Genomic DNA, 12,255 nt, shown 5'->3' on the forward strand with positions numbered 1-12,255 from the left:
ATGATTTCGGCTATGCTACGGTGTCATGGGTTACTTACAAAATGACATTTACAATATAGAACTTCATCTTCATCTTTGTTATCCATATATTATACAAAAACTAACTTTTCATTTGTTTTCAATCCCTTTGAACGCTGTTTTTACTCGAGGGAATAGGGTAAAATTAATGTTAAAAAAGACAAACTGACAAAATAGTCCAAAAAGATGAGGGGTCACAATAATTATTTTTTATTTTAGTAAAAAATGTTTGTGCTTTTTACACCATTGATCTGAATGGAATAATGAGATTCACTGTGGTGTACGTTTGTCATTAAAACAGCAGAAAGGTTCCTCTCAGGAGATTCACTTTGACAGAGCTTCTTTTTCTGACATATTTTAATAAACATTAGTAACTGATGTATATTTCCATTGCAGATATTTTTTTTTCTTTCCTTTTTTTTCCTTCTTGATCCCTGTAAACATGGTTGAGTTATGTGGCAAAGTCATGGTGGCAGGTAAAAATGACTTTTTACATTCTACAAAAACAAAATTTACAACCACAATTGGATTTCCCCCCCCTGGGGCGGCTTGACATGCACTTTATCTACTAATATTATTACAGCCAGGTGACACAAACAATTTATTTGACTATACAACAAACAGTTTTCTTTCAAAAAAGTACTTTTTTAGATAACTTAAAAATTAATATAAAAATAAACAATGGATTTGACTGCTCCTCCGAATAGCAAATAAACAAACAAACATGGACGGAAGGTCTGATGCCATAACAACAACAAAAAAAAAAAGTGAAATGTGTAGACGGTACAATCTATCGGTACAAAACATCGAATGTAGGCGATGATTCTTGGCTAAACCTTCATCGTAATTCCGGCCGTGGAAAAAAATACACGTGAGGTTAAAGAAAACGATGGAAAGCAATATACAAAATTTCAAAGATAAATACAATATTTATAATTGATATGTTACAAAAAATTCCCTTAGTGACCGCAAGTGTGTTTGTGTGAAAGTGTTGCAATGTATAAGACAATTTTACTCCTAACTGTAGGAATAAAACTCTGTACTAAATATTTAAGTGAATCTGGAAAATTCAAGACAAGTGTATAAATATTTAGCTACAACTTTGGCAAAATCACAAAAGTCTACAATTGTATAACCACATACAAAACACATTAGGGAGTAAGGAGCTAGAGGTATAAGGACAACTTTCTGGTACAAGAAACAGACTTCACAGTAGCCTAAGAATGCAATAGTATACAGTGCTAGCAAAAAGTTGAAAAACATTGCAGATCACACTCGCTTTACAGGAAGCTTTAGCAGTGGAAATATTTTCTTTTTTTATTTCTTTTTTTGTCTTTTTTAACCAACAGACAGTAGCGCTTCGTCTCTGTTAGTGTGCTTGTTGAAGGCAAGAGAAGAATTTTTGCAATATCAAAGTTACAACTTCTACCTACAATAAGTTACAAAGTTCAATTCCGCCGAACGGACTGAACGATAAGATCTCTTCTCTCGCGCCTTTCGTTCGTTCTTCCTTGCCTTTCTTTTGGATTTATAAATCATATATCTTATATTATTTCCAGTTTATTGGCTCTGTATATATTGGCCCCCTTTTTATTACCACAATCCAAAAAAAAATGGCAAAACAGAAAAATAATAACAATAATAAAAAAAGGAAAATGAATTCACATTATGAAGATGTGCAGCGGCAGCACATCGGTGAAAGAGAAACATTCTTACACATTTTTTTTATCAGTGTTTTCATCAAATGGCATATCCACAATGTTTCTTCCCACACATAGCAAGAGCTAGACATAGCCAAGATTAAACCAGAAATGTTTATACAAAATAGGTACGTTTTGTTCTTTTCTTTTTTTTTCCCCCTTCAAGATCGTGAAAATATGACAAGAGATTCAGTCAATAAATTGAAATTGTTCATTTGCATGTCAATTTCGAATAAACTCTTTGAAACAAAGTGTCTTTTTCCTCTGAATAACAGAATTAGCTGCTGATTAACTTCATGACGAATGACGACTTCGAGGAGGATCCTCCGAATAACGTACTACGCTTTGTCCCCCCGGCGAGGAGACGGCTGCTTTACAAGGGACGGGAGTGCAATTTACATGGGTGGGACCACCAGTCCGGACATAGCTGAAAGAGAAAGAGAAACAATTTTAGCACGGGGAGGTCCCGAGGCGCCGCACGGAAGACAAAAAAGAACACAGTTGTAAGTATGTCACTCGCATTTCACAGAATACTCGACTCGAAAGGCGCTGGGGATGTTTGTAAAATGGAGGCTGTTGCTGTCGGGGGCCGACGGGGGATGGGGGGAGGGGTGGGAGTGATTGAGTGAAATGTGCTTCACCAACAAGACGTGCTGGAAAGACTTCACTTTTTGAAAGAGGAGCTTTCTGACATTTTGAGGAGAAAGCATCCTGGCTCCCACATGTGTGATATTTCTCTTAGCGTTTTGTTAATGGCAAACAGTGGGCCAGACTCCCAGGAGAGGGTCCCTGCTGACAGCCGAGAAACAACACGGTCACTTCTGCTAACGTCACGTAGACCCGCGGTCTCCCCTCCTCAGTCAGCAACCAGACACCCCTTGGCTTTGCCCAAATTGAAATCTTCGCTCGCTCCCTCCTGCCATTACCGGAGCCGAGTGGATGCTGGAAAACCATTTGCATTCTTCTGTCAGCCCGTATTTCGACCCCCCCCCCTATCTCTCCTTATCGTGACATCTGAAGAAAGCCGGACTAGGTCGTCGAACGCCCACCTCTCGGCCCGCCCGAACGCGAAGATTGATGTACTCGCTCGCTCTGCTCATTTCCGCAATTAGGTGTCTAGTGAAGTGCCAGGGGAGGGAAAACGGGAAGAAAGCTCTTTTGCCGCTTTCAACTTATTTGTAGAGTCATGCTTGGAGTGCTTTTAAGTTTGCCAAGGCATCTAATGTTGTGGCATTCCTCATTAATTTCTGCAAACCACATATTAATAAGTAGATGCATGTAGCAGCATGAACTTTAATTTCTCAGTTCATTAGGTCTAACATTATTAATCTCGCTTGCACACGCTATGGCTAAAACATGTTTTCAAAGCAAACAACTGGGCCTTGACGGAGAGCAAATACGAGCACACTAAACAGCCAGAGTAAGTCTTTAATTTGCCAAACGACGCCGCCCTGCCGAGAATAACGCGCGCTTTTTCCCTCTCACTCTTTCTTCTCGTAATCACATTCAACCTGGGTTATAATCGGTTCCTCCGCTGTTGAGTTTCTATTCGGGAGTGTAACTCCACGAGACGTTAACACACCTGCCCTTTTGGGTCCGTCGGTTGCGCTTCTATTGTAGGGAACATGAATTTTTAACTGACTACAGTATTCTGAGGACGAGGGGGCAGCGTGTACGGTTAACGTAAAGAGAATATGGAGAGGATGTTACATGTGTTCAGCTCAGTTTGAATGTAAAAGAGGCCGGTGAATAATGGAGCAGTAGCATCAATTTTATTTGCGCAAGATTATAGCGATCCCAGCCACTCGAGTACGAAATCTCCCGAGACACTTAACTTTGCTTAATCATTAATGAAAGATAAATAAATCAATAAACACACCCACACATGCACATGCATTCTACATGCCCGCATGCATAATGCGTTCTTGCACTTATTCGACCACTCATCCGTCCATCCATCCGCCCATCCAGGCGCAAATGCATAATTGATGCGGGCGGGAGGCCATGTTCGTTAAGCGGCAAGGATGGCGGATGGGTGGCGTCTCTGGGTACCAGAGTGCAATAATGCGACCCAACAGGTGAGGCAACTGCGGGGCGTTCTAAAAGCAGGGAGTCGGCTCTCACCTTGAAGTCCATTGCCATTTGCACTGGTGCAAGAAGGAGGTGGAGATGCTTGGGGCCTGACAACTGGAGCAAAGGCGCTTTTTTGTTTCACTGCAGAGATGACATTGGCAGGTGAGAATGAGAAAATGCCGTGTGTACTGCTACAGTTTGAAGAGAGGCTGACCGAAGAGGCTGCCATGGTAGGGCTCGACGGAACTACTGCAACAAAGCAGACATAGTCACCACTCAGAGAGAGTTCACTTCTTACAGACGAAGAGTCAGAGAGCCGGGCCTCGCCTCTTTTTCAAATCATATTCATGGAATGAAAACAAATCAGGGAGAAATGGGTATGAGGATATGGGGGGGGGGGTTTGGGTTGCGGGTCTTTTTTTTGGGGGGGGACTAAAACAAACGAGCAAATCATCAGGTAAATGGAGTTGGAATGGGATATGAGATGTCCTGCCTTGGCCACTTTCTGGATAATAGGTGTTCTTGTCGACTCTGACTGGGTAATTTTGCCGAAAACATTTGGGTTTTATTTTTTTTGTTTGTATTTTTTTCTCTTTTTTTTTTTGATTTAGAGGGCTGTTTTGGTGGCCTGCATTATAATTGCAATTTGGTCGGATTTGCTAAATGTCTCGGTTGTTCAGCCTCCAGAGTCACCCCTCCTTTTATCCAGTAGCACACATTCCCAAAAGATAACAAAACAAACCAACAAACAACCAACAAAACCACAACAGAGGAGTGTCAAAAGAAAAGGGAAGCACAGGTGGGGACAGAGAGAGCGGGGGTGGGGGGCTCGTCATTACCTTGATACTTACTGCCGTAGGGAGAATTTGCAGAGGAGCCGTTTAAGAAGCCCGGTGAACTGGGCACGCCCAGGTTGGGCATTCCCGTGTTGCCGTAGCCGTTCATGCTGTTGCTGACGGTGTTGTAGTTGGACTGCTGCGGGGTGCTGCTGGGCACGTATCCGCGAGGCGACACGCTGCTCGTGTTGCGACTGTAGCCCACTGCGGACGGAGAGACATTGGTTAAAAATGTGCGGTATATACATTTGAGTTGTTCCAGTAGATTCCATCACCAAAGTTGCTATCCATATCAGTATATAAACTTGTGTTTCGCGAGTAAGGCCTAATGTGTTAACCTTTCCGTTCCACACGGCACCTCCATGTATATAAGGAGGATATTCAGCATTCTAGCGTGTATTCCAGTGTGATTTTTTTTTTTTTTTTCCTGTCCTGACCTGAGAGGAGGCAACAATGGAACAGGTGTAAACCTATTATCAGTACACTGGCTAAATGCAGTGTGTGAGATAGCGCTGCGTGTTCTGGCAGGCTGGCAGCGGAGAGATGGGGACAGGGTCACACACCTCCTGGGATCTATGCTATACACAGCCAGGAAAGATAAAGCTGCAACCGGCCTGTGTCATGATTCATGCTGCTAGCAGCTCGCTAATGTTCGCTAATCGTTGCAAGCATTTTTCTAGATACGTATATAACTCATTTTGATACTCACAGATGAATAGCTAAAGTGGTTAGCAGGTTCTTTAGCCTGGCTATGCTGTCTGTTTTGATGGTTTTTGAGGGGTTTTCGGCACTTTTCAGTCAGAGAGACCAGCTAAACACTAGTTAGGCCAACCGTTGCAATCTACATGCTAATCTAGGGTGACCAAACATCCTGTTTTCCCAGGACATGTCCTGTTTTCAAGTCCTGTCCTGGCCCTAAAATAACAATTTTCTATCCATACAGAGGGGGCATACTTTAAATGTATTGAAATGAATGGTTGAGTATCATTTGAGTATCTCACTCTGACGGGCAGAGTGTCCTGGTTTTTGGTAATCAAAATATGGTCACCCTATGCTAATCTTTATTTGTTGCCACATACCTTGTGAGGTCTCTGAGACGTTGACGGCGAGCTGGCTGCCAAAAGAGTTGACCCCCATCATTCCGCCGTGAGAGGCCGTGTTGGCGAGGGACGGGATCTGGTTGTGGTTACGTGGGACGCTATACAAAGCCTCTGCGATATCTGCGGCCCTCTTCAGAATGATCTCCTACCACACAGAAACAGAGAAGAGAGTTGTCAATTTGTGAATATAGGGCCGGAGAATCTGAAGTCATTGGCCTCATTTATGAAACACAAGTCAATTTATGTGTAAAAAAGAAACTAGAATCACACAATTCTTTAATGGGACATTCCATAGTCATAATGATTTTATACTGTACAAACTATATATACTGTCCCCTTACACTAACCCTTTCAATCACTGAAAACTTTTCAAAAAACATCACTTAATATTATTTATAAGCTCTTTTTCTCACGGGCACCAAAAAACGTCCCCACGAGGACAAGGAATTTGGATATCTGCATCTTTGCGGGGACATTTTGTCCCCATAACGTTGGGTATACCTGAACCACACACACCCACACGCACAAATATAAATATGTATTTTCTATCTGTAGGTAAACATAAATGAAACACGCTTGCATTTGTTTCGCAGTAGTTGGATTGCAATGTCTTCACCTCTGTGCTACTCGACTGGGGGAAAATAATGTAATGGATCATTTCTTCTGAATATGTATTAGACCTCTCATGCATAGCTGGACCGCTCTGTAGAATGTATTCCAGAAGTGCACCTTTTAGGGCCAAGTTCAAGGTTATCCTCTCATTTAAATAAGCCTGTATATGGCTGTGTGCATGTGTTTTGAGTGATTAACTCGTCACTTTGCACCAAGAGTCGCAGCCATGAATTAAATTGCAAAAAAGCAGTAGTAGTAGAAGAAAACAAGCCTTCACCCGGCTACAGTACAAAGGCCCCCAGCAAGCTTTGAAACATACAGGAATGTAGCAAAAGGAGACAAATGCTGATTTAATTACAGCCATCGTGCAAAGGAAGAGAAAAGGTGCTTCATTAGCATGAGTTTGTACCTGGTTGTTGTGTGGCATCCCGTACAGCGCTTCCACAAGGTCAGCGGCTCTCTTTAGCAACACCTCCTGTAATATACACAACATAGCAACATAATCAGTCATAAAGACATATAAACACCATCAGCCAGCACATTGCACATGAACAATAAACGTGCATGCTGGTCTGGGTAAATTATACACTTCCGAAGCCCTTTATCAACGGTTGGGAAAAACACACAAGCTTTTTTAATTATATATTATCAAATATATTCTTTTATTTCTTAGTCACATTTCATTTGACTTAGTTAGACTAGTGAAGTGGTGTGTAACTTAAGCTAAATGAGTCAACATAAGGACTTGCGTTTCATCGGAGTGGCCTTGTGGGTATTAAACAAACAAACACTAGCTCGCCTCACCGAAACACAGACAGACGCGGCGTTCGGCTGCTAATTCCATGCACTTTAGCTCAGAAGAACAATGAGTCATTTTCCATATCTTAATTAAACTGGCAGAGTCCTCAAAGACAACATCTCACCCCTAATTCATGCCCCAAATTTGCAGAAGAGTTCAATGCCCATTCCTCTTTCTTCAGGACAATAAAGTGAATTAGCTCGGGTTAATCTAGTTCTTTCATAATGACATTAGGAAATTTTTCAATTAACCCGCTTTCTCTGGCTGTTGTAAAGGACTTCATAAACGACTTCCTCTCCAAAGCGGGCTGAGAGGCTGTGCCCTGGGACACGGACGCCGGGAACTCTCGCTTATCCCCGTCTGCAAGCTTTCCCCCCACTTATAACACAACAAGGATTAACCTTCCGCTTATTTTTCCCTTCAAAAATCACACCTAAGCTGCCAACAAGCGTGCCTCCAATGCGCTTTGCATTGGCTACCCGCTTGTTTTCTTCCAAAGGGGAACACAAGGGCTGCTTTTTGGGGAAATTATTTTATATTTTTAGTTTTTTAGCACATCTTGAATTTGCTGACTTCGATCGATTTGCGGTTTGAGTGTAACCGCGTTCACGGCATTGTCCTTGCCTTCATCATGGCTCGATGGCTATTTCATTCCCATGCACAAGCGCCATGTTGGATCTGAATTTATCAAGATTAATCACAGGCCGTGTGTTTTATAGAGACGCACTCAAAACCTGAGCCTAAGCGGATGACTGCTTCTTCAAATGGGCATTTACCTCTGAAATTGGGGGCTCTGTTTCATGTCGCAAGCGTCTAGTTTGCATACAAATAAAGAATTACACTTGTCATTCAGCAGGTAGTGTCAATGAAAGGCCCAGCTGTCCTAGACCAGCTCTAAGCAAGATTAAGTGTTTTTCTGAGCCGCTAATAATTACTCATCATCTCAGTCATCATATCACAAGACGCCTTACATGCCTCCCAATTTCACCCGACGATTATCGCAATTAACGTCGCCGAAGCCTCGCCCCGGCGGACACCTACTTGAACTTCTTGTCCATATGGTGGCCGTGAGGAGGAAGAGACGCAAGGATAGTTTAAGAAAACGTCATGTCTTCTCGGCTCTAATCTGTCATTTGCCACGAGGTGCGTTTGCTAATGAACCGGATTTGGCGGCGTGCGTTGAAGTGGGAGTCTATATGCATCAAACGCATTGGCCAATCGCTGGAGGAGGCTGTGAATGAGTTTGTTTTGTTCCAGCATGCCCCTCTCATCCTCATGGCCTCATGCTGAGAATATGATTAGCGGTGAGCGGTGTTCGAAAAGCATTTCCATGTAAATTTCAGAGCGGCGGCGTTAAGTGTAATTGACTCCCCTTCTTTTTTCTGCATCGACACGAGACTCCAGGTTAGACCGAGAACTATTTAAGCCCGGAACGATCCCAGGGCTTGTTTCGTGACAAATGCGAGGGCTTATTATTACAAGAGCTCATTGTTCCGCCGGTGGACGAGAATCGTTTAAATGGAAAACTTGTTATTATCATTCTTGAATATCGTGAGTGGTATATATCACCACTGTTAAAGAAGCCAAGTGAGGTGAGGTGAGGGGCTGGAGGTGCTAATGTCATTATAAAAGTGTAAAGCAATTATTCTGTTAGTTCTTGCCTGAGGTGATGAATACATTGAGATGTGCGGGGCCAATACGTGTAGCTACCTCGCAAAGCCGAGAGAGAGAAGATGAATTTTAATGCATGGGTAATTGCTCAACATGAATGCATTTCTAATAATTTTTCTCGTATATTAGATTGAACGGGAAGCGGAATAGATTGGTGTTTGCGAGCTGAAACAGGACGCGAATGGCTAATGGAACTGATGAATGCGAGAATACGGCCGACAGGTTAGCACTGTATGATTCGCATTAAAGATTATTTGATGGCACGTAAGTGAACGTATAGGCCCTGATCAGATTTTCATTCCAGTGTTTGTCTCGGCTTTATATCGAGACAAATGGATGACACTGATTTCAAACAAGGACTTAAAAGAAAGAGGATTGGAAGGTCCCTTTAGCAATCTCCTGCCTCATCACATGAGTGACTTCACATATTGCTTTTTACTCTCTCTCGCCACCTTCATATATAAATGTGTTCAATGGACACCCCTCCCCTTGGATCGAGCAGCAAATTTTGAATTGATCTAAAATTATGGAAGTCATACTGAGGCACTTTGAAAAAGTAAAAGAATTGAGACTCTGTGTTCATATTTAGCAGTTGCGTTGCTTTTCTGCCCTTCTACGATCCCCCATCAGAGCTTGTGCATTGTAGATCCCTGACTAAAAGAAGGAAGGAAAAGGAAAAGGGAAAAAAAATCCAGGAATCGATATCAGGGGCGTATTATCAACTCTACAGCTGAGTCGAGCAGGCGAGCGCAAGTGTGATGGCTTTACCTTATTGCTAACACACTGTGTACATCCCTCCCCCCGAAACCTCTTATTACGGCATTCTGTCTCCCGCCCGTAACAACTAATGCAGCCGCTCCTCCCAGACGCTCTGCCTCTTATTGAGAATATGTGTAAGGGTCAATTGCTGCTTTGCGTGGAGCTGGCTGTGACCCTCCAACGCGATAGAGGTGCAGACGGCTGCGGTAACTATGATGAATCACTTGGCACTTTCATTTACATGCTGCTGAACTCACATTTGGGTCCATTAGAAGCCAAAATCAAATATTTATGTTGTTTATTGGAACTGCTCTGGTGTGATGGCCCTGTGCTGAGGGTTTACCTGAATTTGAGATGAGTGAGATTGAATGCACTAGAGGGGGGAAAAGCCATTTACGTCACAGTTTTGTTATTTTAATTGAATAAAATAGACAAATAATAATCGTAAAAATAATTTTTCAGCTTCAGAAATGCTCGAGCAGGGTGGCTTTTTCTTTTTTTTTTTTTTTTTTTTGATAATGGATAGTTTAAACATTTACCGGAATGAGATTTCCTGTCCTCCACAGAGACGGAGAGCCAAGTGTAATTGAAACACATCATGTGGTGCGGGGCAGAGTCTTACGGATTCTTAGTTTGGCGCATGTCCGCGGGACGCTAGCGCAGAGACCACGCCGCTCCAGAGCTGTTCAGCGGAAGTTAATGATAGCGGCTGCTCCCATGCTGGGCTTTAATAGATATTTGTATGATATCTGTTATTAGGCCTCAGTGGTGGTCAGCTCGCGCCGAGCACCCACGAACAGAGCACAAAATAATCTCTTAACATATTATTAAGAAAAGCCCTCGGCGCCGCTCCGCTCTCAGATGGGAAATTAGCACGTTTTCTATTAGCCGGGCACAAGTCATAGATCCTATCAAAGCTAAATGAGCGAAAAAAAAGGGGACAAATCAAAGAAAGGGAAATAGAAAAGGTCCAACTGACACGCTTCGTCTTTCATGTCACACATCAAAACAACAGAACTCTGATACGTGTCGACCACATGGGAACCGCAGGCAAACTGCATGGTTTGTGGAATTGAAACGGGGGGGAAAAAATAAATAAATGAAGCTAAAAAGCCCAGAGAGAGGGCTTGCCCATATTAACGTGCACAAAACTCATTTATTAACCTGCTAAGACAAGGACTTTTAACGGGAAGCTCTGTAAACAAAAGATTAAACTGGATCTAGCTTTGGAAAATGAAAGGAAAACAAGACCAAAATAATCACCCATCTGAAAAAGGCCTCTGCTTAGATTACAATCGCCACTGCCTACTGGGGTGGAAAAATACTTAATTGAACCATTTCGACGTGCCGAAAGTTTGCGCGATTCCGGCGGAATCCAAACACGGCGGATTGCATAGTGATGACTTGCCAAAAGCGATTGCATGCGCTTGCTCATCTAGCCAGTGAATTGTTTCCCATTTTGACATTTCTATGATAAATAGCTCTTTCACACACACGGAATCACTGACCTTGGGCAACCTCTCCGGATCACCTGGATGTCTGGGAATGACCTTCTGCAGTCTCTGGAAGCCGTAGTCAATAGTCGGTTCGTTCAAAGCTAAACCGCAAAACAAGAGACGCCATCCGTTAGCATGGCAAAACAAATGAACAGATTTGCGTTTTCATATGCACCATCATAAATGTTATTACATTCGCTCTTGAGAACATATGCACCCATCATGCATTTTATTCCAGATAGGTCTGAGCATTTGAATAAAAGGTAATAACATAGTGTGCAATATTCTGTCATGCGGCGTAGAGCCGCATCTATCACCTCTGCTATTTGGACGAACGAGGCCTATAATTGATCAGATAAATTTAAAGGAGTTAGCGTTATGAATGGAACAGGCACACTAATACAAACACACACACACTCGATTGCGACTGTCAACCCTGTGAAGTCTGTATCAGACCTACTTCCTGAAGCACTCGCTCGATTTATGGGCAACGGGCGATGATGACATATGTCTGGCTATTGCACCCTTTCAGATTTATCCCTCTTTCTCGCAATCTCTCCGCCGTAGTGCGCTAAAGCAAAGCAGGCAGGAGGAACACTTCATCTTATGGAGCTTTAATAATCTGTGAATGGTTGACTACAAACTGATGTAGGGCGCTATCATTTCACAGCTGTGCCGGGGCTGGCCTCATGAAATTGCTGGCCACAAATAGTAATTAATCTTTTCTTTCACACACACACACACACATGCCGCACACACACATGTTCCCTCCCTCTCAAATTGGAATTTTGAGTATGAAGTGCTCCGGTTATAAATCAGACAGAGCTGCTCTGTATACAAGTGCATGAATCATAATCTCAACTTCCTGCTACCGCATGCATTGTGTTTAACAAGCTTTAGAAGAGTGCACGGAGGTCTATTATGGTCACGCTAGACTATAAGCATGTGAGATTATTTCCAACGTAAATGGGCGGCAGGAAATGATGTCACACTCAAGGGTGTAAATATTATATTTTTATCATTTCTGAAGACAAATTGCATACTAACCCATGCAAAAGTCATCACTGCAATGCTAGGATTTTTAAAGTCAGCACTCTGCTAAGATATTTTTTTTTTTTTCAAAATGCCAAAACTGGACCTTCCAGTGAAAACGCCTTTTTTCTTTTTCGAGAATCACTTGGATGTACGTCA

The 12,255-nt window shown here is 42.6% G+C and overlaps 1 protein-coding gene across 19 annotated transcripts in view; it reads right to left on the bottom strand.

Moving 5' to 3' along the window:
- Positions 1-440: 440 nt before the first annotated feature.
- ebf3a (EBF transcription factor 3a) overlaps positions 441-12,255 on the bottom strand; it is a 98,320-nt gene continuing 86,505 nt past the window's right edge. For 4 of the 19 annotated variants that reach the window (XM_079801733.1, XM_079801732.1, XM_079801729.1 and 1 more), the window contains exons 11-16: positions 11,077-11,165; positions 6,749-6,814; positions 5,707-5,872; positions 4,643-4,831; positions 3,843-4,040; positions 551-2,145 (exon numbers count right to left, since the gene is read on the bottom strand). In XM_079801733.1, the coding sequence (XP_079657859.1) occupies positions 2,114-2,145; positions 3,843-4,040; positions 4,643-4,831; positions 5,707-5,872; positions 6,749-6,814; positions 11,077-11,165 (740 nt within the window). In that variant the 3' untranslated portion in view covers positions 551-2,113. Of the gene's footprint in view, positions 2,146-3,842; positions 4,041-4,630; positions 4,832-5,706; positions 5,873-6,748; positions 6,815-11,076; positions 11,166-12,255 lie in introns of all 19 variants that reach the window. The other 15 variants (XM_079801731.1, XM_079801730.1, XM_079801727.1 and 12 more) reach the window with 6 other exon arrangements.

This window comes from Gobio gobio, assembly GCF_949357685.1.
Source record: "Gobio gobio genome assembly, chromosome: 20".
NCBI lineage: Eukaryota > Metazoa > Chordata > Actinopteri > Cypriniformes > Gobionidae > Gobio > Gobio gobio.